Source organism: Pongo abelii, chromosome 1 (assembly GCF_028885655.2).
Source record: "Pongo abelii isolate AG06213 chromosome 1, NHGRI_mPonAbe1-v2.0_pri, whole genome shotgun sequence".
Lineage (NCBI taxonomy): Eukaryota > Metazoa > Chordata > Mammalia > Primates > Hominidae > Pongo > Pongo abelii.
Window position 1 is genome coordinate 211,841,063 of NC_071985.2, and position 23,956 is coordinate 211,865,018.

The window sequence follows — 23,956 nt, forward strand, 5'->3', positions numbered from 1 at the left end:
AACATTAAAACAATTATTTACTTATTTTTGGAATATGTAACACATTTTATTGTTCAAAGTCTGAAAGGTATAAAAAGTGATGGGGTCAGCCTGGGCAACATGGCGAGGCCCTGTTTTTACCAAAAAAAATTAAAAAATTAAAAAATTATCCAAGTATGGTGGCATGCACCTGTGGTCCCAGCTACTCCAGAGGCTGAGGCTGGAGGATCACTTGAGTCCAGGATGTAGAGGCTGCAGTGAGCCATGAACATGCCACTTCAGTGTTGGGAGTCTCAAAAAAAAAAAAAAGGAGGAAGTTCAGAGTGTTGTGTACTTTTGACTTATAGCTGACAAGTACAGAGATAATCTTTGCCGATAAAGTTGTTTCCAGTTTATAGTGTACTCTTCTATCTAAACAAACAGGTGTGTTTACCCCATTTGTAAATTTAAAAAATGGCAACATGATATGCGGTGTTTTGTACCTTCCTTTTTTTTTTTTTGAGACAAAATTTCCACTTGTTGCCCAGGCTGGAGTGCGGTGGTGTGATCTTGGCTCACCACAACCTTCACCCCCCCCAGGCTCAAGCAATTCTCCTGCCTTAGCCTCCCGACTAGCTGGGATTAACAGGCATGCGCCACCATGCCCGGCTAATTTTGTATTTTTAGTAGAGACAGGGTTTCTCCATGTTGGTCAGGCTGGTCTCGAAATCCTGACCTCAGGTGATCCGCCTGCCTCAGCCTCCCAAAGTGATGGGATTACAGGTGTGAGCCACTGTGCCTGGCCCACCTTCCTTTTTTCAACTAATGATATCGTTATATATCACGACATTAAAAGCTTTCCCTACCTTTTTATTTATTTATTTTTATTTTTATTTTTTTTGAGATAGAGTTTTGCCCTTGTTGCCCAGGCTGGAGTGCAGTGGCACGATCTCAGCTCACTGCACCCTCCACCTTCCAGTTTCAAGTGATTTCTCCTGCCTCAGCCTCCCGGGTAGCTGGGATTACAGGCGCCCGCCACCACGCCTGGCGAATTTTTTATTTTTAGTAGAGATGCGGTTTTACCATGTTGGCCAGGCTGGTCTCGAACTCCTGACTTTGTGATCTGCCCGCCTGGGCCTCCCAAAATGCTGGGATTACAGGCGTGAGCCACTGTGCTCGGCCTACCTTTTTATTTTTTGACAGCAGTAGTTTTTATTGTTTGGTTATATTGTAATTTATTTTGTTACTTCCATATAAATTTCCAGTCTTTTATACCAGTGGGTATTCTGTAGGATACCCACTAATCCTTTAAAGGGTATCCTACAGAAATCTGCAGAACTTTGTCCTGTAATGTTCCTTTATAGCAAAAGAAAACCTAAGCTTATGTTACATTCAGTTGTGTCTCTTCGGTTTCCTTTAATCTGGAACTGTTAGTGAATCTTTCTTTGCATTTCATGACACTGACTTATTTTGTATAAAGTCCCTTGAGTTAGTTTGGTCTGATGTTTCCTCATGATTCAATTAAGGCCATGCATTTTTGGCCAGAACATCACAGAAGTGATTCTGTGTTGTGCATTATACTAGAAGGTGTGTGGTGTCAATTAGATTCATTACTGGGTGTGTTAAATTTAAGCATTTGGTTAAGGTGGTGTCTGTCAAGTTTCTCCACTGTAAGTTATTATCTTTCCCTTTGTAATTAACTTTTTCTGAGATACTTTGAGACACTGTAAATATTGTTATTTCTCCAACTTGCCTACGTTAGCATCCGTGATGATCCTTGCCTGATTCCTTTCTGAATCTGATGTATGCCAAATGGAGATTTTTAATTCTGTCATTCCTTCCACTTTGATAGTTGGTTTTCTTCTAAAAGGAAGAGATTTTTCTTCCATCCATCTCACCATGAAATGATGCATTGTTACTTTATTCAGTAGGTTATAATCCTATTACTCATTTTGTTGCTAAATTTTGTTGCCAAATTTGACCAGTGGGACCTCCCCTTCCAGCCAACTCTTGTGCTCTTTTAACATGTCCCCATCACTCTTTCAGTACATCATTTCAGGGCACAGTAAGATGTAGGTTCGTTTTCTAATTTCACTGCCCTGGCCTTGCAATCAGCCATTTATTTCTCCAAGGAGCACTGGATTCTTTTAGTGGGTAATATTTAGAAGTCAGGATCTGTTTCAGAATTATTAACCCATGTCTCTGGAAAAGAAGCCTACTAATTAGAGTTGGCTGTTTGTTCCTTTTGTCTTTAGCCAGAGGGTACTACTAAATGAGCTTGATAACTGTTTAAGTTACTTTGGTCAGTCACACCCGCTTCCCTCTCCCTCCCCCATTCCTGCCTTCCCTTCAGTCTGGATCTTTTATTTAGTTGAAATATGTTTTCTCTGTTTTGAATTTAGGGTTCCGGTCATCCTTGTTGATTCCTTTTTTTTTTTTTTTTTTTTTTTTTGGAGACCGAGTCTCGCTCTGTTGCCCAGGCTGGAGTGCAGTGGCACGATCTCGGCTCACTGCAACCTCTGCTTCCTGGGTTCAAGCAATTCTCCTGCATCAGCCTCCAGTCTTCAGCCTATAGCTGGAGTTACAGACATGTACCACCACGCCTGGCTAATTTTTGTATTTCTAGTAGAGACAGGGTTTCACCATGTTGGCCAGGCTGGTCTCAAAACTCCTGACCTCAAGTGATCCTCCTGCCTTGGCCTCCCAAAGGGCTAGGATTACAGGTGTGAGCCACGACGCCTAGCCAGTTGATTTATTTTTGTTTGTGTGCGTGCGTGAAGTAGTGTGAGAAACAGTTACATGGTCCCAAATTGTGCATTATATGAAAAGGTACATTTCCTTTTCATTCATTCATTCATTCATTCGTTCATTCATTTATTTTTTCCGAGACAGAGTCTTGCTCTGTCGCCCAGGCCAGAGTGCAGTGGTGCAGTCTCGGCTCCCTGCAACCTCCGTGTCCCGGGTTCAAGCGATTCTTCTGCCACAACCTCCCAAGTAGCTAGGATTACAGGCCCGTACCGCCACGCCTGGCTAATTTTTGTATTTTTAGTAGAGACAGGGTTTCAGGCTGGTCTCAAACTCCTGACCTTGTTATCCGCCTGCCTCAGCCTCCCAAAGTGCTGGGATTACAGGTGTGAGCCACTGTGCCTGGCCGAAAAGGTACATTTTCTTTTAACGTTATTCCCACTCATGCTCTGTAGGTAACCAATTTCATTAGTCTCCTGTTTTTTCTTTCTGTATTTCTTTTTGTCCAAAATGAGCAGGTATATGTACATGTATATTTTCCTTATATATTTCTTACACATAACAGTATGCTAGAGATACTCCTTTGCATTTTGCTTTTTTTACTTAATAACGTGTCCTGGATTTCTAAATTACTTCATATCTATTCATAGATATCTTTTTCATGCTGTGTGTGTGTGTATGTGTGTGTGTGTGTGTGTGTGTGTTTTACAGTTGCATAGTACTCTGCCATATAGATGTACCATATTGTCTATTTTTGGGCATTTGGGTGGCTTCCAATATTTTGCAATTAACAGACAGTGCTGTAATGAATAACCTTATGAGTGAGAGTTTGCATTGTTGGAGGTATAGCCTAAGGAACAGTAAATCCTCATAAATGAGATTGCTAGGTCTAAAGGTAGTTGTCTATGTAGTTTTGTTAGCAACTGCGTTTCTACCAGCAGTATATGCATGCCTGCTTCTCCACACCCTCACAAACTGAGTGTCTTATACTTTCTCAGTTTTGCTAATTTATAGATGAGAAGTGGTATCTCATTGTAGTTTTAATTTGTTTGTCTCTCATGAAACTATGGTCTTTTAAAAATTAAACTTTTTTTTTTTTCCTTAGACGAAACTGCAAAGGAAATCCGAATTGCTTGGTTGGTATTGGTGAGCATATTTGGTTAGGAGAAATAGATGAAAATAGTTTTCATAACATCGATGATCCCAACTGTGAGAGGAGAAAAAAGGTAAACCATCATTTTTTAAGCGATTGCTATATGCTGTTTTTTGTTTTTGTTTTTGCTTTTGTTTTGGGCCTGTGATCAGAAAACTCTACTGATCTCAGGTAACCTGTGCAGCTTTAAGATAAGCAGTAGAACTTAAGACTCTAAGCCACTTGAATTGGAACACTTCTTAATGATATGCTTTAAAACAGGCAGCTGCGTAATTCAGTAAGCCTTTAAATAATAGTTTTAGTTTGAATGCTGATTCTATGTTTGCCTTAACATTGCATGTTTTATTTCGAAATCTTAACGCCTCTTTAAAGGAGATGGTAATTCAAGGGAACAAACTCATGATGATAGCACTTTGCTTTCTAGGGCTTGTATTTTATATATAATTTTACTTTTTAAAAATATACATTAAATTTTCTAAACATAAATCTTAGCATTCACGAAATAGCCAAGTTTGTTACGTAGATATTTTAATAAAAGAATAATTCTTTGTAAGGTCAGGAATTCCCAACCTTATCTTTGGAAAAAGTTGCAACCAGTTCCCTCTACCACCCCCAATCTTTAAAATCTCTAGAATATAAAGGAAGTTTTCTGCATAAGTTTTACTTTGTCATTCTGCTGAATGCTGGCAGTTTAGAAATACAGAAAACATAAAACCTATATATGCTTGTTCAAAACCGATCTTTTCTAGAATCCACTGTTCTAATTTTAGATTTAAGTGGCTGGAGAAGACGATATGCTAGAGATGAGCAGTGATGCTGTCCGAAGTCTTTTTCACTCCTGTGGTCAACCCAAAATGGGGCTTTCATGAAAATTATGCCCCACCTCCAGCCAAGAGAAACTTAAGGTGGCTATACCATGTTGGTTGTGACGGTCTTACACATTTTTAATCTGAAAATTTAAGAATAATGCTTAGAAATTTGTTGTTTAAAGGAAAATGGGTTTTATAATTATGAATTTTGTATTTTTGTAGAACTCATTTGTGGGCCTGACTAACCTTGGAGCCACTTGTTATGTCAACACATTTCTTCAAGTGTGGTTCCTCAACTTGGAGCTTCGGCAGGCACTCTACTTATGTCCAAGCACTTGTAGTGACTACATGCTGGGAGACGGCATCCAAGAAGAAAAAGGTGGGTGGAAAGGGGTGGGGGAGAGCTCTCGTCCTGAATACTTTTTTAAACTTTTTTTTTTTGAGTCTTCCTCTGTTTCCCAAGCCAGAGTGAAGTGGCGCCATCTCGGCTTACTGCAACGTCTGCCTCCTGGGCTGAAGCGATTCTCCTGCCTCAGCCTCTCGAGAAGCTGGGATTACAGGTGCCTGCCACCACGCCTGGCTAATTTTTGTATTTTTAGTAGAGACGGGGTTTCACTATGTTGGCCAGGCTAGTCTCGAACTCCTGACCTCAAGTGATCTGGCTGCCTCAGCCTTCCAAAGTGCTGCAACTACAGGTGTGAGCCACTATGTCTAGCCTAAACTTATTTTATTATTATTATTTTTTAAGACAGTTTCACTCTTGTTGCCCAGGCTCTAGTGCAATGGCACAGTCTCGGTTCACCACAACTTGCGCCTCTCAGGTTCAAGCGATTCTCCTGCCTCAGCCTCCCGAGTAGCTAGGATTAGAGGCGTGCACCACCACGCCTGGCTAATTTTGTATTTTTAGTAGAGACGGGGTTTCTCCATGTTGGTCAGGCTGGTCTTGAACTCCCAACCTCAGGTGATCCACCCGCCTCAGCTTCCCAGAGTGCTGGGATTACAGGTGTGAGCCACCGTGCCTGGCCTAAACTTTTTTTTTTTATACAGACAGGGTCTTGCTCTGTTGCCCAGGCTGATCTTGAACTTCTGGCCTCAAGTAATCCTCCTGTCTCGGTCTCCAAAAGTGCTGGATTACAGGCATGAACCATGGTGCCAGGCCTTGAATAGCTTTTACCAGCCTGCAAAACCTTTGCACCCCAAGGAGTAATATCTTATCTTTATTTTACAGATAACATATTGACTTGCTGAAAGCCACAATTGGTAGTAAGGATATAAATATTCAGAGTCTGCTTAGAAGACAGAAGCTACACAATAATTTGAACAGAAAAGGTTTTTTTTGTTGTTTGTTTGTTTTTTGAGACAAGGTCTCACTTTTTCGCCCAGGCTGGTGCGAGCACAGCTCACTGCAGCCTCAACCTCCCAGGCTCAAGCAATCCTCCTGCCAGAGCCCCTCCGAGTAGCTGGAACTACAGGCATGCACCACCACCTCTTGCTAATTTTTGTATTTTTTTTTGGAAACAGCGTTTTACCATGTTGCCCAGGCTGGTCTCAAACTCCTGGGTTCAATCGGTCCACCTTCCTTGGTCTCCCAGAGTGCTGGGATTACAGGCATGAGCCACAGCACCTGGCCTTGAATAGCTTTTACTGGCCTGCAATGCTTTTGCAGGCCAAGGAATAATATTTTATCTTTATTTTGAAGATGATATATTGACTTGCTGAAAGCCACAGTTGGTAGTAAGGAGATCAGTATAGTCCAGTTAGAAGACAGAAGCTACAGAATAATTTGAAAAGGGAAAGTTGAGAATTAATAACAGAATTAATTAGAGAAATGAGGAATTGGTTAGAGTTAAAGATTAAAGAGGATTTTAAAGAATACAAGGACAGCAGATACAGGGAACAACCTGTATCCCTGGGGCTGAAAGAGAACATCCAAGGGATAGTCTGTCACCCCCATGGCCCAGGCTTGAGATCCAGACCTCTTTGGACACTGCTGGGATGCACTGGGTGGCTGAAAAGGTGCTGAGATGCATCCCTGGGAATCCCTACTGGAAACTGTCCATGAGAAGGTGCTGGGCCCTGGAACCCCCTACAGAGTCACCTGAGAGAGTGTCCGGGAGGCCATTCACAGGGTGGTCATTCGAGACGAAATGCCTCACTGGAGGCACTGTACTGTGAAGCTATCAGAAGAGGTGCTGGGTAAGCTGCTGACCACTGTTAGGTGCAGGAACCTGGAGCCCTGGAGGAAGCTGACCTGCAGCAGGCTGGTGAGAGAGGCACAACCAAACCCTGCAGTGCCCTTCACTGATAAGCCTTACCTTCTTGATAACTGGCAAAGGAGAAGTATTTGCAGAGTCCATCTCTCATCACTGAGCAGGCAAAGAAGGGTGGATTTGGAGCTGAGAAGCAATAGGTTAATAACTTAAAGAAGATAAGACTTCGGTCTTCTGGGCTCTTAATATCCGTGCTTTCTGCTTCCATTCCCTGCACTAGCTCATTAAAACTTTCAACTCAAATTCTAGGGTTTTGTATTCTTCACTTAAGTGTGAATTGCTGTGCTTGAGATCCCAAGTCCATATTAACTGGACTTTAAAAAATCATGACTACACACTGTAGTCATGATTGCTGTTGTTGCTTTAATACAGGTAGGCTCTTGCCTTTGGGGAGTGTATGTGGACAGTCCTGGCTGCCTCATGACTTCCACAAAACATGGTTGCTAATTCTATTTCTTTTTTTTTTCTTCCCAGATGGAGTCTCACTCTGTTGCCCAGGCTGGAGTGCAGTGGCAGGATCTTGGCTAACTGCAACCTCCGCCTGCCTGGTTCAAGTGATTCTCCTGCCTCAGCCTCCCAAGTAGCTGGGATTACAGGCGTGTACTACCATGCCCCGCTAATTTTTGTATTTTTAGTAGAGACGGGGTTTTGCCATGTTGGCCAGGCTGGTCTTGAACTCCCGACCTCGTGATCCGCCCGCCACGGCCTCCCAAAGTGCTGGGATTACAGGCAGGAGCCACCGCATCCAGCCTTGAGCCACTGCGCCCGCCCTGTCTTTTAAAGTTTTTTTGTTTGTTTTTTTTAAAGAGTCTCGCTCTGTCATCCAGGCTGGAGTGTAGTGGCATGATCTCTGCTCACCACAACCTCTACCTCCTGGGTTCAAGCTATCCTTGTACTCCAGCCTCCCGAGTAGCAGGGATTACAGGTGCTCGCCACCACACCCGGCTAATTTTTGTATTTTTAGTAGAGACAGGGTTTTACCATGTTGGCCAGGCTGGTCTTGAACTCCTGACCTCAGATTATTCACCCGCCTCTGCCTCCCAGAGTGCGGGGATTACAAGTGTGAGCCACCATGCCCAGCCTTGTTTTTTGTTTTTGAGACAGTCTCGCTCTGTTGGCGATCTCGACTCACTGCAGCCTCTTCCTCCTGGGTTCAATAGATGCTCGTGTCTCAGCCTCCCAAGTAGCTGGTATTACACGTGTGCACCACCACACCCGGCTAATATTTGTATTTTTTTTAGTGGAGACGGGGTTTCTCCATGTTGGCCAGGCTTGTCTCAAGCTTCTGATCTCAAGTGATCTGCCTGCTTTGGCCTCCCAAAGTGCTGGGATTACAGGCATGAGCCACCATGCTCAGCCTATTTCTTTTAAAGTTTTAAAATGATAATAAAGTATTAATCTAGTTTGGATGTAGGGGTGTTTATGTTCTCATGTGAAGAGGAAGTACCATTTTTTGAAAAGAAAAGTAGCACCTTAAAAAAACCCAAATTTATATTTTTGTTTTAATAGATTATGAGCCTCAAACAATTTGTGAGCATCTCCAGTACTTGTTTGCCTTGTTGCAAAACAGTAATAGGCGATACATTGATCCATCGGGATTTGTTAAAGCCTTGGGCCTGGACACTGGACAACAGCAGGTAAGAACTGAATTTTTTTTTTTTTTAAATATTCAGAGGTACTCAAATATTCCTAAGAATGTTGATAAAGGGAGATGAAGTAGAATGCTTTTTAAAAATTAAATTTTTTCTATTTTGAATGAAAACCTTTACTTACTGTCCAATAGTTTACACATTATACTTGATTCCATTTATGGAAATTCATATGGGGGCACAAACTGATTGAACATAGCTGTAGCCCCTGTTTGAAAATGCTAAGTTGAAAGTATAGGTAGTTTCTGGAATGTTGAATGTATTACTATTTGTAGTAGAAGTTGAAAAGCAAGATATGATTTTTCTTTTCATTAACCTAAACTTGTAGGATGCTCAAGAATTTTCAAAGCTCTTTATGTCTCTATTGGAAGATACTTTGTCTAAACAAAAGAATCCAGATGTGCGAAACATTGTTCAACAGCAGTTCTGTGGAGAATATGCCTATGTAACTGTGTAAGTCTGTTTCAACTTTTTCATGGTACATTTTATTCTAAGACAGTTGCTCATATGTTAACTATTTTTCAGTGCAGTTCCAGGTTGTAGCTTTAGTGGGTTATCATGGGACCTGAAATATTTATAGTAATACATTTCCATGGGAACATGTAAACAAGTGACTTGGTAATTGCAGTTGCACCCATCCAGGTGTTAGGAACGGTGTCTGGGTGAGCTTTTGCAATCTGCTCTTGCTTTATGGCTGTGTGGTGTGAGCTAAAGAGTAAGATTGGAACCGGCTAGAATACTAAAAGTAAATGTAAAATGCCTGTTAAAAAATTTGCATGAGTACAATATACAACATTTGGGTGATGGTTACATTAAAACCTAGACTTCACCACTGTGCGATATATTCATGTAACAAAACTGCACTTGTACCTCTTAACATTTATTTTAAGAAAGTTTCCCAACGAATGTTTAGCTTCACCAGGCACTTTGTTTTTATTTCTTTGTTTTTTTTTTGAGATGGACTGTTGCTCTGTTGCCCAGGATGAGTGCAGTGGCGTGATCTTGGCTCACTGCCACCTCCGCCTCCCAGGTTCAAGCGATTCTCCTGCCTCAGCCTCCTGAGTAGCTGAGGTTACAGGCGTGCGCCACCACATCCGGCTAATTTTCGTATTTTTAGTAGAGACGGGGTTTCACCATGTTGGTCAGGCTGATCTCGAATTCCTGACCTTGTGATCCGCTCGCCTTGGCCTCCCAAAATCCTGGGATTATATTTCATTTTTAGTATACATAATTTCTGTGAAAGAGAACTAATGAAAGTTATAAATGCTTTTTTCCATCTTTCTAGGATGTAATACAATATAACTTTGTTGCTTTTCACACCCTGATCTGAATTTTGTCGTTCTATTTTATTATAGTTGCAACCAGTGTGGCAGAGAGTCTAAGCTTTTGTCAAAATTTTATGAGCTGGAGTTAAATATCCAAGGCCACAAACAGTTAACAGATTGTATCTCGGAATTTTTGAAGGTATTCAAATTTTGGTATATGTATTGTTCCTGCCCATTAACAGTTAAATGCTGTTCTGAATGCTATTCTGTTTTGATTTAGTGGCTAGAGCTTTTATTGTGTCAGCTTTTTCTACATAAGAAGCGTCTGTGTTTGTAATGATCCAGAAGACACTTTATGAAGTACCAAAGCAGGCTGTGTCTTAAAAATAATTTTGCTTATTTCAAGTTATTTTATATGTAAAGTTATGTATGTGTGAGAAGATATTATTCTGTGATTGTGGGTAGTGGGGTATTGAAAGAACTCTATGCTCAGTTATCAGAAAGGTAATTTACCTTGTCGTGCAATGAAAACTAGAATGTGCTAAATACAAAACTTTTTTACATTGATATGGTCATTCTGCTTTCTGTATATTTAGATTCATGTGGAGATAATTCAGTGATTCCTTTCTGTTCTGAGTAGAAAACTGCTAAGAGGAACCCTTTGTTGTCAAGCATGAATGTATACATAGCGTAATAGACAAGCTTATTATCTAGCTAGCTAGCTAGCTGTCTTCAGATAATTTTTGTGCTTTCTTACTTCCTCAGCTCATCCATAGGCATGCCTGAAGTAGTCATTGAATTCATTTCACTGAAATTTTTTTTTTTTTTTTTTGAGATGGAGTTTTTCTCTTGTTGCCCAGGCTGGAATGCAATGGCACAATCTCGGCTCATTGCAACCTCTGCCTCCCGGATTCAAGCGATTCTCCTGCCTCAGCCTCCTGAGTAGCTGGGATTACAGGCGCGGGCCACCACACCTGGCTAGTTTTTTTTTTTTGTATTTTTAGTAGAAACAGGGTTTTACCATGTTGGTCAGGCTGGTCTCAAACTCCCAACCTCAGGTAATCCACCCGCCTTGGCCTCCCAAAGTGCTGGGATTACAGACGTGAACCACCGCGCCTGGCCAGTGAATATTTATTGAGTGCTTACTGTGTCAGACACTGTTTCAGCTGTTGGGGATTAGCTTTTATGGAGCCTACAAAGTAGTGATGTAGGCACCAGGGAGGGACAGTAAAATAAAGTTAGAATATATAGTGGGTCAACTGTAATAAGGGCTGTGGAGAAAAAGAAAGCAGGGAATGTGGCGCTGGGCAATGTGCTAGGGAGTAGGGTGGAGTCTGTGGAGTTTGAAATAAAGTGATTAAAGGTGAAGGGGTGAGCCCCGTTAGAAACAAGGAGAAGAGTGTTCTGGGTAGATGAAATAGCAAGTGCAGAGCCCAAAATGAGAATGTGCCTTGCCTGGTGGATTGAGGAACAGCCTGGGTGGGGGGCGGTTAGTGTGGCTGAAGTGAGTAAATGATAGAAGATAAAGTCGTGGAGGTGACACAAGGGCCATATCAGAGAGGGCCTAGTAAACCTTTGTCAGAAGTTTGACTTTTACTCTGTGTGAGGTTGAGATGTCATCAGGGTCATATGCATAGGAGTGATACAGTCTGTTTTAAAGGATAACTGTGGGTGCTGAGAATAGGCTGAAGATGGATTGAGGGCAGATGGGAGTGCATGGTGGCTTGGACCACGGGTTAACTGAAGAGGTGATAAGCACTATTTGGCTTTTAGATATATTTTCTAAGAGCAGATAAAATTTGCAGGCCGGGGCCGGATGTGGTGGCTCATGTCTGTAATCCCAGCACTTTACGAGACTGAGACAGTAGGATCATTTGAGAACGGTAGTTTGAAACCAGCCTAGGCAACATAGTGATAGACTGTCTTTGCAAAAAATAAAAAAATTAACCAGGCTTGGTGTTGAACAGCCATAATCCCAGCTACTCAGGAGGCTGAGGCGGGAGAATTGCCTGAGCTCAGGAGTTTGAGGCTGTAGTTAGCTATGATTGGACCACTGCACCCCAGCCTTGGTGACAGAGCAAGACCCTGTCTGTAAAAATAAAAAAATTAAAAAAAAAGATTTTTTTTTTAATTTGCAGACTGGATGTGGAGAGTAAGAGTAAGAGGGGAGTCAAGGATTACTAAGGTTTTTGGCCTGATCAACTGAAAGAATGGAATTGCTCTAACTGAGATGGGGAGGACCTGGGAGGAGCAGGGTTGAGAGGAATTAGGAGTTTGGCTTTGAGCATGTTACATTTGAGAGGTATAGTTCCAGGAAGAAGTAGTGGCTGGATAAAATCCCCAAGGGAGTGGGAGAGAGACAAGGACTGAGGCCTCGGACATTCAAATGTTAGGGATCAGGGAGGTAGGAGCAGCTGGCACAGGAGTCTCTGGAGGAATGCCAGTGAATTAGGAGGAAAGTCAGTGAGTGTGGTATCCTGGAAGCCAAGTGAAGAGATGATGGTACCAGTATTGCATTACTTACGATAATATGGTACAAAAAGCTTGAGCTCAGGAGTTTGAGTCTTCGGTTAGCTATGATTGGCTGCAATTAGCTTTATAGAAATATAAAGGCAAATTTTAAAAAGAAACCACTATCAGCTAAAATGTTTGATTTTTCTACACGTCTCTTTTTAGCTTTGTCTCATGAATATGTTTCAGGAATTTTAAACAAATATGTATATAATTTTGTATTCTGGTGCCCATATATAGTTTTTACACTACCCTCCTCCCTCCTTTTTTTTCCTTCATTTTTTTGAGACAGAGTCTCGCTTTGTTTCCAGGCTGGAGTGCAGAGGTGTGATCTCAGCTCACTGCAAGCTCCACCTCGCGGGTTCAAGTGATTCTTGTGTCTCAGCCTCCCGAGTAGCTGGGACCACAGGTGTGTACCACCATGCCTGGCTAATTTTTGTATTTTTAGTAGAGATGGGGTTTCACCAGGGCCGCCAGGCTGGTCTCGAATTCCTGGCCTCAAGTGATCCACCCACCTCGGCCTCCCAAAGTGCTGGGATTACAGGCGTGAGCCATGCTGCCCAGCCTTTTTGCTGTCTTTAAATGAATGTTGCATCAAAATACATGTGACATTTCTTTTTAAAACTTAATTTAGAATTCCCAGAAGTGGGATTACCAAGACAAAGAACCTAAAACAAGTATTTTTAGTATCATACATTTGGGAAATAGGCACATCAGTTTTAAATATCAGTGTATTCAAATTGATAATGTCACTGCTGAACAGTTCCCATTACTTTTGTGTGTCCATTATTTATAGTAGCTGTTTTTAAGTAGCTTAAGTGAGAGCTATTAACTAAAATGAAATTATACTTTACATCAAGGGTTTTATCACTTGTTTTAAACCCATCTTCTTTTTAAAATTAATATGTCTTATTCTTGATCAGGAAGAAAAATTAGAAGGAGACAATCGCTATTTTTGCGAGAACTGTCAAAGCAAACAGAATGCAACAAGAAAGATTCGACTTCTTAGCCTTCCTTGCACTCTGAACTTGCAGCTAATGCGTTTTGTCTTTGACAGGTAAATGTGTGCAAATATTAGTGTTTGTTGTTCATCGTGGTCTACTATGTACAGACTTTACCGTAGATAGATGAGATGATAAAATGATTGTAATTTGAAACTCTAGATTTGAGGATGAAAGTTATAGATGAAGCCTGTCATTTTGAAATGTCAGTATTTCATGATTTTATCATAAAAATTTTAAAGAAGCCAACCATATATAATTGATAACTAGAAAAGTAAAAAATCCTTACTTTTTTTATTCTAAGAAAGTATTAAAAACTGCAAGGGCCAGGCGCGGTGGCTCACGCCTGTAATCCCAGCACTTTGGGAGGCTGAGGCAGACGGATCACCTGAGGTCAGGAGTTCGAGATCAGCCTGGCCAACATGGTGAAACCCCGTCTCTACTAAAAATACAAAAATTAGCCGGGCGTGGTGGCAGGCGCCTGTAATCCCAGCTATTGGGGAGGCTGAGGCAGGAGAATCACTTGAACCCAGGAGGCGGAGGTTGCAGTGAGCCGAGATTGCACCATTGCACCATTGCACTCCGGCCTGGACAACAAGAGTGAAACTCTGTCTTGGAAAAAAAAAAAAAAAAGAAAGAAAGGAAAACTGCAAGTAATTGAATTACCCTGACCTTCTGTATTATCCGATATTTTAAATAGAATAAATTTTGTACTCGTTATACCCCCGCCATGGGAATGTATTTTTCATTTTATAATTAAAATCAAGGCAATGTTTGCACATGTGCATGTCTTCTGTAAAGCAGGATAATCTGTTTTGTGATTAAGTTGAAACTTCTGGAAAATAAGCTGTGTTTGGAATCAGCACTTTGCATTCACATTTTTTAACCTCGTATTTGTCCAGCTATAAAACAATATTCTGTTTACTTCTAATTGTACATGTTTTGGAGGAAGATTGTTAAGTGAAAGCTAGCTACTGTTGAGTTTATTAAAATAGCTAATAGACCTTATATATTGTATTATGATTGTTTTAAATGTAAATATAATCAGCTTTCCTTTTGGTTAGGCAAACTGGACATAAGAAAAAGCTGAATACATACATTGGCTTCTCAGAAATTTTGGATATGGAGCCTTATGTGGAACATAAAGGTAATATTTTTACTGAGGAGTAAACATTATAATGCTCAGAGACTCTAACTTGTGATCGGCTTGTGATTAATATAGAATAGCAGTCAATTGCCAATTTTTGTTTGCTAATCCCTCTCTGGGAACCTCTGTCTGGGAACAAAGACTTTTTTAGGAGAGCCAAGATGTTAATTCCATTTTGTGTGAGTAAGCACATAGCAAAGATGAGGTGGTTCATCGAGATGTACAGAATTAAGGGTATAAAAATAATTTGTAAAAAATGAAAAGGGTATTTTACTGTTTCTGAACCCACACTTGCCACCTTAGTTTCAATACTATTATTTGTCGTTTCTCAAAACTAACAGTCTCCAAGCTGCCTCTATTCACTTTTTAAAAAATGTTGTCCCAGAAACATTAGGTGGCATAATTCAGTATTTATGCTTTCATTTTTCATATCTGCAACTACTGATATGCCCTAGGATGCTATCATTGTTTTAACAAGAAATAAGTACTACTTTTTTCTTTTGGTAGTCTTCATCCTACCAAACAGAATGAGTCTTACTAGAGAAAGGACTGTTTTACTTCCCTTTAAGGTTGATTGTAGTACTTATAAAATATTATGTATATGTATGTATGTATGTATGTATGTATATATGTATGTATGTATGTATGTATTTTTGAGACGGAGTCTTGTTCTGTTGCCTAGGCTGGAGTGCAGTGGCACGATCTCGGCTCACTGCAACCTCAGCCTCCCTTGTAGCCTCCCAGCTACAAGGGAGCCCAGCTAATTTTTGCACTTTAGGGTTTTGCCTTGTTGGCCAAGCTGGTCTCAAACTCCTGGCCTCAAGTGGTACACCTGCCTTGACCTCCCTAAGTGCTGGGATTACAGGCGTGAGCCACCACCCCCAACCTGAAATTTTTAATGTAGAAATTATTTTGTAAACTCTATCTCTTTCCAAAAAAAATAAAAAATTTCTAGAGGCAGCTTACAATGGAAGCAAGCTGTAAAAACCTTTAAGAGACATGATTGGGAAGGTTGGGGAGGAATGTGCTAAATAAATATGTAAGCTTTCAAGTGTATGATACTCTTCAGTACTGTACTTTAAAGTTTGTACCTCTATGGAACAAGGAAACTGTTTTCAACTTCGCTTTCAGACTTCAATGTTAGATTGTTAAATTTTGTTGAATAAATAAACTTAGCTATAGTTCACTTTATGTAGTAGTTTGCTTCCTGCCTCCTTTGTTCGGGGAATTGAAATTGAGGAAAATCTAATGGGTTAGTGGCTTCCCAGTCCAGAAACTTAGGAGATGTGAAATGATCACTTTGCTTGACTCGACTGGCTGAGTTTGAATTGTTACTATTACTACTTATTAAGTTTATTATATATTTGCCCAGTTTATGCTATAAAGAAAATATTTATCAAAAGGATGTGTTAGATCAAAACCTGTAGAAATACTTAATTTTGGTATGTTGGTTTACTAAATATAGTATTTTTTATTTTTTATTAATTTGTTTTTGAGACAGGGTCTGGCTCTGTCGCCCAGGCTAAATTGCATTGATGTGATCACGGCTCATCACAGACTCAGCCTCCTGGGCTCAAGCTGGAACTACAGGCATATTCCACCATGCCCAGCTAATTTTTAGTTATTTTTTTTAGAGACGGGGTCTTGAACTCCTGGGCCCTAGTGATCCTCCTACTTCAGCCACCTGAAAGTGCTGGGATTACAGGCATGAGCCACCATGTTTGTCTCCTTAATTTTAAAATAAATAAATAAATAAATATTATCTTCTCATTTTAGAATTGTTAGGACTGGTAAAAGCAATCTAGTAGTTTATAGTTACAGGCTTGTCTTTTACACGCTGTCGTAATGCTTGCTGTACCTTATATAGGTAGAAGACTAAAAACAATCAACTTTTGTTAATTGCGTAGGATTTGTTCTAGATAATTTGGGAAATTCAGAAAGCATAAAGAAAAGAAATGCAAACCATGTGTAATTCTGTCATCCAGATAATTAGTATTTATATTTTCCCGTACCCACACATAACCATACAAATCTGTACACACATATCCATGCAAAGCTCAAAAAATGGATCTAAAAGATGATCTATTGTTAAAAGGAGAATCCATCTGTTTCTTTAAACGATGAGCCTGCAGATATGCAGACATCTTTAGATGGAGGGATTCTCATTTTCGAACATTAGCCCCTGACTCTCTAACTCAAGTCTTGCCATATTCCTTGGGGATTTAAAAACTTATCTTTTTTTTGTTTTTTTTTTTTTTTTTTTGGAGATAGAGTTTCACTCTGTTGCCCAGGCTGGAGTGCAGTGGCATGATCTTGGCTCACTGCACCCTCCATCTCCTGGGTTCAAGCAATTCTCCTGCCACAGCTTTCCGAGTAGCTGGGATTACAGGCGCCTGCCACCATGCCTGGCTAATTTTTTGTATTTTTAGTAGAGACAGGGTTTCACGGTATTGACCAGGCTGGTCTTGAACTCCTCACCTCAAGTGATCTGCCTGCCTTGGCCTCCCAAAGTGCTGGAATTACAGGCGTGACCCACCACACGTGGCCTAAAAACTATGTTAATTCTGAAATTTTTCTTTTTCTTTTTCTGGTTTTTTTTTTTTTTTTTTTTTTTGAGACAGAGTTTTGCATTGCCCAGGCTGGACTGCAGTGGTGTGATCTCGACTCACTGCAACCTCCACCTCCCGGGTTCAAGCAATTCTCCCTGCCTCACTCTCCCAAGTAGCTGGGATTACAGGCGCATGCCATCGTACCCGGCTAATTTTTGTGTCTTTAGTAGAGACGGGATTTCGCCATATTGGCCAGGCTGGTCTCGAGATCTCCCAACCTCAGGTGATCTGCCTGCCTTGGCCTCACAAAGTGGTGGGATTACAGTTGTGAGCCACCACACCTGGCTTTAATTTTAAAGTTGATTAGTTCAATGAATTGATGAATATAAATTCAGGTTATCTGCAAGAATGGTAATGTCAACATTTTTAATGCTGTCTATTGGTAATAAAGTTACAGCTACTGCTAATACCTGTGGATTATTGTCTTCATTAATGATATAGGGAATACTATTAAGATTCCTTTGTAGATGCTCCTTCCAGCTGACCCAATAGCAACTTCTATTTTTCAGTGATCTTGCCGTCCATCCTCGCGCAGCCCTTACTCAGTGTCTTACCTTGCCTTGTCCTTCTATAGTTGAAGTTTCATGTATCTCAGCATATTTTAGTTTTTTCTTTTTAAATTTTGAAATATATCATATTCCTAAAAGTTCAAAACTCAAAAATGCATGGCTTAGTGAATTATGAATTATGCACACTCCCCAGATCAAGAAAGAAAAACATTTCTGGTACCCCAGAAGCCTCCTTTTGTGCCCCTCCCAGTTGCACAGTTAAAACCACCTTCCTCCCTTTAAGTGTAACCACTTATCTGACTTTCGTGTGGAACGCTTCTTTTATTTTTTTTCTTCTTTAGCATTTTACTATATAAGCATGCATCCCTAAACATAGCTTAGTTTACTCTTTTTTCTCCTGGGATATCGCCAGCCACAGCGTAACCCATAATTAAATCTTACTCTGCTGCCCCTGCTTCTTCACCTGGGTCATTGAAGGTAGTGGGAGAAGAACCCCACTGCTGACGCCCCCAGATCCTGCTGAGTCCGTGATAGTTAACAACCTTATCATACTTTGTTCCTCCCAGACCCTGCAATGTCTTTGGACACTGCTACCTTTTGTGTTTTCAGCTGAGGTTTCATCCGTTGGACACTCTTGTATTTCTGAGAACTAGGTCCTGCTGAGGTTGCTGGGACCCAATGTGCTCCCATACTCTGGAGGCTGACGCATTTCTAGAGAATCCTGGGCTTTGGTTCCTCTTCAGCCTCCTTTCCTTTTCTCTTCCCCTCTTCCTTACCCATGTTCTGCAAAATGAGGTGCTTTTGACCAATTAGGGTCAATAGAGCCACAAAAAGAAATGTATCACCTATCTCAGTTATTGATATATTTAAAATGAGTTGTCATCAATATTTGTTCATAAATGTATTAAATAAAGGTACCCAGAATATTAAAAAAATTTTTAAACCACTTTAAACATTAAAAACACCCAGTTTTTATAATCCATTACTGACCGTGTTGGAATATTGTTCAGGCTGATCTCTCTACCTGAGCTGGTTATTGCAGTGTTGTTTTGTTGCTTCTGTCCGTGGTTGTCTTTGACTGCATGCTGGTTATTGCACATAGAGAATTATTTATGGGGATTCCCCTAGGGCTGGGATACATGCCATCTCCTCCGCAAAGCCCTTAGGTTTATTTCTGTCAGGCATTTGGGGCCTCTGCTGGTTAGGTGTGATCACAGAGTTCACGGCTTGAGGTTCCCTGGCTTACACAGACTGGAAGAATCTGATATGGGCAATCTAAGACCATCACATTTTCCTCTCCTTTTTATTTCTACTGCTCTGTTCAGGACTCGGGAGTTTTCTTTTTCTTTTTTTCTTTTCTTTTCTTTCTTTTTTTCTTTTTTTTTTTTGAGACAGAGTCTCGCTCTGTCACCCAGGCTGGAGTGCAGTGGTGCGATCTTGGCTCACCGCAACCTCCGCCTCCCGGGTTCAAGCGATTCTCATGCCTCAGCCTCTCGAGTAGCTGGGATTACAGGTATGCACCACCATGGTTGGCTAATTTTTATATTTTTAGTAGAGACAAGGTTTCACCATGTTGGCCAGGCTGGTCTCGAACTCCTGACCTCAGGTGATCCACCTGTCTCCAAAAGTGCTGGGATTACAGGCACGAACGAGCCACTGTGCCCAGCCAGGAGTTCTCTTTATGGTTCCCTGAGGTTAGGAAGATAGGCTTTTTCTGGCTCACCTTTAACATGAAGTAATGGGGAGAGTGCAGTGCAGTAGAAAGAACAGTGGAGGGTGATTCCAGGTAAACCCTAAAATTGGAGAATGAAAATGCCCCCTAGGGCAGCCTGGGCCAGCTAATACTAATAATTAACTAGAAATTATAACATGTATTCTTAACTCTCTAGATAACATCTTTACCCTCAGTGATCTGAAAACATTAAGCAGTCGACACTCTCCTAAATTATTTTAAGATGGTCTTGCTCTGTCACCCAGGCTGGAGTGCAGTGTGGCACGATGATGGCTCACTGCAGCCTTGACCTCCCAGACTCAAGCAGTCCTCCCACCTCAGCCTCCTGAGTAGCTGGGACCACAGGTGTATAGTACCATGCCTGTTTAATTTTTTAAGTTTTTATAGACTGGGTCTCTATGTTGCCCAGGCTGGTTTCAGACTTAACGGCCTTAAGCAATCCTCTTGCCTCGGCTCACAAAGTCCTGGGATTACAGGTGTGAACCACCACACCTGGCCTATTTTTCATATGTATTTTAGTTCTACCTTTTTTAAAAAAGAAACTTACAGACTATCTTATATAGGAATCCTGGTGTTTAGTTTACCCACCTCCTTTGTTTATCATTCTTTGCATTCTAGACCTTCCATCTGGAAGAGTTTTAAAATATTGAATTAGAGCTTACAAAATTCTTTTAGTAAGGGTCTGTGGGTGAAAGATTCTTTTCACATATTATTGTCTGAAAGTGTCTATTTTGTCCTTGCGAAATTCATTTTCTCTAAGCGTGGGTGGTTACTTTCACTCATTGAAGATATCATTGAAGAAGATAGCATTCTGTTGCCTTGGGGCATCCGTTGTTGCTGTCAAAAAGTTGGTTGCAGTCTAATTCTTGTTTCTACAAGAGGCCTGTTTTATTTTGTCTAATTTTAAGACCTCTTTTTTGGTTTTGGTATCTTGCAGTGTCACTGTGACCAATTTTGGTTTGGTTTCTTTTTAAATTTTGATTCTTTAAAAATCTTTTCTGGTTTTCTAGTAGGAAAGCCTGCTAGACAAATTCTAAAAGAGCTGTAACACTTGGTTTGATTTTTAATTGATTTATTCTTCTCACCTAGGGCATCTGAAAATTTTCCAACTATTACCTCTGAATGCTTTTTCTCTTCTCCCTTTCCTTCTGGAATGCCAGTTAGATATGTGTTAGATTTTCTTACTCTATATTGCGTGTTGCCCAACTCTTCATTGATTTGTCCTGCATTCTGCATAATTTCTTCAGCTCCACCTTGTACTTTATTCATTCTCTGTTCAGGTCAACCTGATCTGAGGTTAAACCATTTTATAGAGTTTTGACTGTCGGTGACTGTGATTTCCATTTCTCGGAATTTGATTTGGTTCTTCGTCATTTGATTTTCATTTTCTGTAATCTCTATTCCTTTTAATTTCATCATTTATTTCTTTAAATATACTTAAAATTTTATTTATGTATTTGCTGTTTCCACTGACTGAGGTGAAAATCTTCATCAGTTTGATTTTGCTGCTGTTTGCTGCCTCACATTAGAGTGACTTGTGATGTGACATGTGTGTGTTTTGTGAGTACTCATTCCTTAGGATTGTCACTTGTCCCAGGACCACATCAAACAAAACTCTTGGCTTGGGGTTTTTCTGACTCCATAGGTGGTATGAATTCATAGTAAAGAAATCTTTTTGAGGGCTAGCTTCTTATGAAGTTGTAATGGAGATTTCCTCTTGGTTTTTTATTTTTACCCCTAGGTCCCAAAATATAAGTATAAGGCAGATAATTTTCTCTTACCATTTCCTGTGGAGAGCAGATTCATTTTGATAATCTTCTAAACCAAAGAATTCTAGTTTCAAAGAAAATGTGGTATATATACACAATGGAATACTATTCAGCCTTAAATGGAAAGGATTCTCTTTCATGTGTGATCACATGGATGAATCTGGAGGACATTGTCTATGTGAAACAAGCCGGGCTCAGAAAGACAAATACTGGCCCGGGCGCAGTGGCTCATGCCTGTAATCCCAGCACTTTGGGAGGCCAAGGCGAGTGGATCACCTGAGGTCAGGAGTTTGAGACCAGCCTGACCAACATGGAGAAACCCTATCTCTACTAAAAATACAAAATTAGCTGGGCGTGGTGGCGCATGCCTGTAATCCCAGCTACTCGGGAAGCTGAGGCAGGGGAATCACTTGAACCTGGGAGGTGGAGGTTGCAGTGAGCCCAGACAGTGCCATTGCACTCCAGACTGGGCAATAAGAGCGAAACTGCGTCTCAAAAAAAAATAAGACAAATACTGCATGATCTCATCGATACTATATATAGAATCTAAAAAAGTCAAACACGTACAAACAGAGAAGAAAATGGTGGTTACCAGAACCCAGGGAGTGGAGGTGGTGGATGGCAGAGGCGATGAGGAATGGGGAGGTGATGTTCAAAGAGTACAAAGCTTTGGTTCGACAGGATGAATAAGTTTTGGAGCTTTATTGCATAGCATGGTGACTACAGTTAATAATGCGTTGTGCATTTTGAAATAGCTAAAATAACAGATTTTAAATGTTCTCACCACAGAAAATGGATACATTAGCTTGATTTAATCATCCCATAATGTAAACATATCAAACATCATATTGTACCCATAAATATATGCAAATATTATTTGTCTTTTTTTTTTTTTTGAGACGGAGTCTTGCCTTGTTTCCCAGGCCGGAGTGCAATGGCATCATCTCAGCTCACTGCAACCTCCACCTCCCGGGTTCAAGCAGTTTTCCTGCCTCAGCTTCCCGAGTAGCTGGAATTACAGGCACTCACTACCACGCTTGACTAATTTTTGTATTTTTAGTAGAGATGGGGTTTCACCATGCTGGCCAGGCTGGTCTCAAACTCCTGACCTCAGGTGATCCGCCCGCCTCAGCCTCACAAAGTGCTGGGATTTAGGTGTGAGCCACCGTGCCCAGCCTGTTTGTCAATTAAAAAAAAACCTTAGTTTCCTGGTGGGAGTCTCCTGTTAGACTCCTCACCTTTTATGAACCTTAGCTGTTGTCTCTGATCCCCTAAGCCCTTTGAGATACGGAAAAACAGAGTTCAAGTCGATCATAGTGTTCCCCTAACACTCCCAGAAGGAAACTCTGTTGTCCTTTACTACATGGCTTATTGCCTTCACATGGTATTGGGCTTTTGATAATTCTTATTTTCTTGACAGTGCATTTAGAAAGATTTAAAAATATTTTTATCTTACCCAGTATCTTCAGTGTTTTCAGCTGGGGTGAGTTCAGTGGGTTTTGGCCCAGGTATTAATCTGCATTACTGTTTCCCCAACTATGCTTCAAGAATGCAGGGACTCTGTTCCTTTAGTTAACTGCTGTATCCTTCATGCCTGAAACCGTGTCCAGTATGTTTATTGTTTGTCTAATGAGTGGTTGGCTATACTCTGCTGTGACGTACTCTTTTGCATTTTTAAGGAAATTATAGCAATGAAATAGTCAAATTCTAGCCTGGGCAAGATAATGAGACCCTGTCTATAAAAAAAAAAAAAATGGGCCAGGCGTGGTGGCTCACACCTGTAATCCCAGTACTTTGGGAGGCTGAGGCAGGTGGACCACTTAAGGACTGGAGTTTGAGACCAGCTTGGCCAACGTGGTGAAACCCCATCTCTACTAAAAATACAAAAACTTATCCAGGCATGATGTTGAGTGCCTGTAATCTCAGCTACTTGGGAGGTTGAGGCAAGAGAATCGCATGACCCCAGGGGGGTGGAGGTCGCAGTGGGCCGAGATCACGCCATTGCACTCCAGCCTGGGCAACAAAAGCGAAACTCCATCTCAAAAAAAAAAAAAAAAAGGCCAGGAGGCGTGGTGGCTCATGCCTGTAATCCCAGCACTTTGGGAGGCCGAGGCAGATGGATCACCTGAGGTCAGGGGTTCGAGACCAGCCTGGCCAACATGGTGAAACCCCGTCTCTACTAAAAATACAAAAATTAGCCAGGTGTGGTGGCGTGTGCCTGTAACCCCAGCTGCTTGGGAGGCTGGGGCAGGAGAATCACTTGAAGCCAGGAAGCAGAGGTTGCCGTGAGCTGAGATCACACCATTGCACTCCAGCCTGGGCAACATGAACAAAACTCCATCTCAAAATAAATAAATAAATAAATAAAAATGTATACCTGTCGTCCCAGCTACTCCTGGAGGCTGAGGTGGGAGGATTGTTTAAGCCCAGGAGGTTGAAGCTGCAGTGAGCTATGATTGTGCCACTGCACCCCAGTCTGGTGACAGAACAAGACCCTGTCTCAGGAAAAAAAAAAAAAATTGTCAAAGATCTGTGCAAAGATTTGTACTGTAAAGATAATTATTATTGCTTATAAAGGCCCTCAAACATTACCAGTTTAAATAAGTGTTCATTAATGTGGGTGTGGTTAGGCATATTATGGTAATTATATATAGTCATTATAAGTAATTTTTAGAAGAATAATGATGTGAAAATATATTATTTGTTGGAAAAAAACTGTAGGTTTCAGTATGAATTGTGGTTATGTGGGTTTATTAAGGAATTGTTTTGTTTTCCAGTAAATAACAGAACATGTATAGTGGAAGTGATCTTTTCTAACATATTTTCCCC

The 23,956-nt window shown here is 40.9% G+C and overlaps 1 protein-coding gene and 1 pseudogene across 2 annotated transcripts in view; one reads left to right on the forward strand and one right to left on the reverse strand.

Annotated features, from left to right (window-relative positions):
• The window catches only part of USP48 (ubiquitin specific peptidase 48), a 105,855-nt gene that overhangs the window by 23,426 nt on the left and 58,473 nt on the right, over positions 1–23,956 (forward strand). For both annotated transcript variants that reach the window (XM_054546749.2, XM_024255904.3), the window contains exons 2-8: positions 3,809–3,929; positions 4,888–5,044; positions 8,445–8,572; positions 8,913–9,037; positions 9,940–10,048; positions 13,284–13,417; positions 14,426–14,508. In XM_054546749.2, the coding sequence (XP_054402724.1) occupies positions 3,809–3,929; positions 4,888–5,044; positions 8,445–8,572; positions 8,913–9,037; positions 9,940–10,048; positions 13,284–13,417; positions 14,426–14,508 (857 nt within the window). The remainder of the gene's footprint in view (positions 1–3,808; positions 3,930–4,887; positions 5,045–8,444; positions 8,573–8,912; positions 9,038–9,939; positions 10,049–13,283; positions 13,418–14,425; positions 14,509–23,956) is intronic.
• LOC112131257 (U7 small nuclear RNA) lies at positions 20,356–20,411 on the reverse strand (annotated as a pseudogene).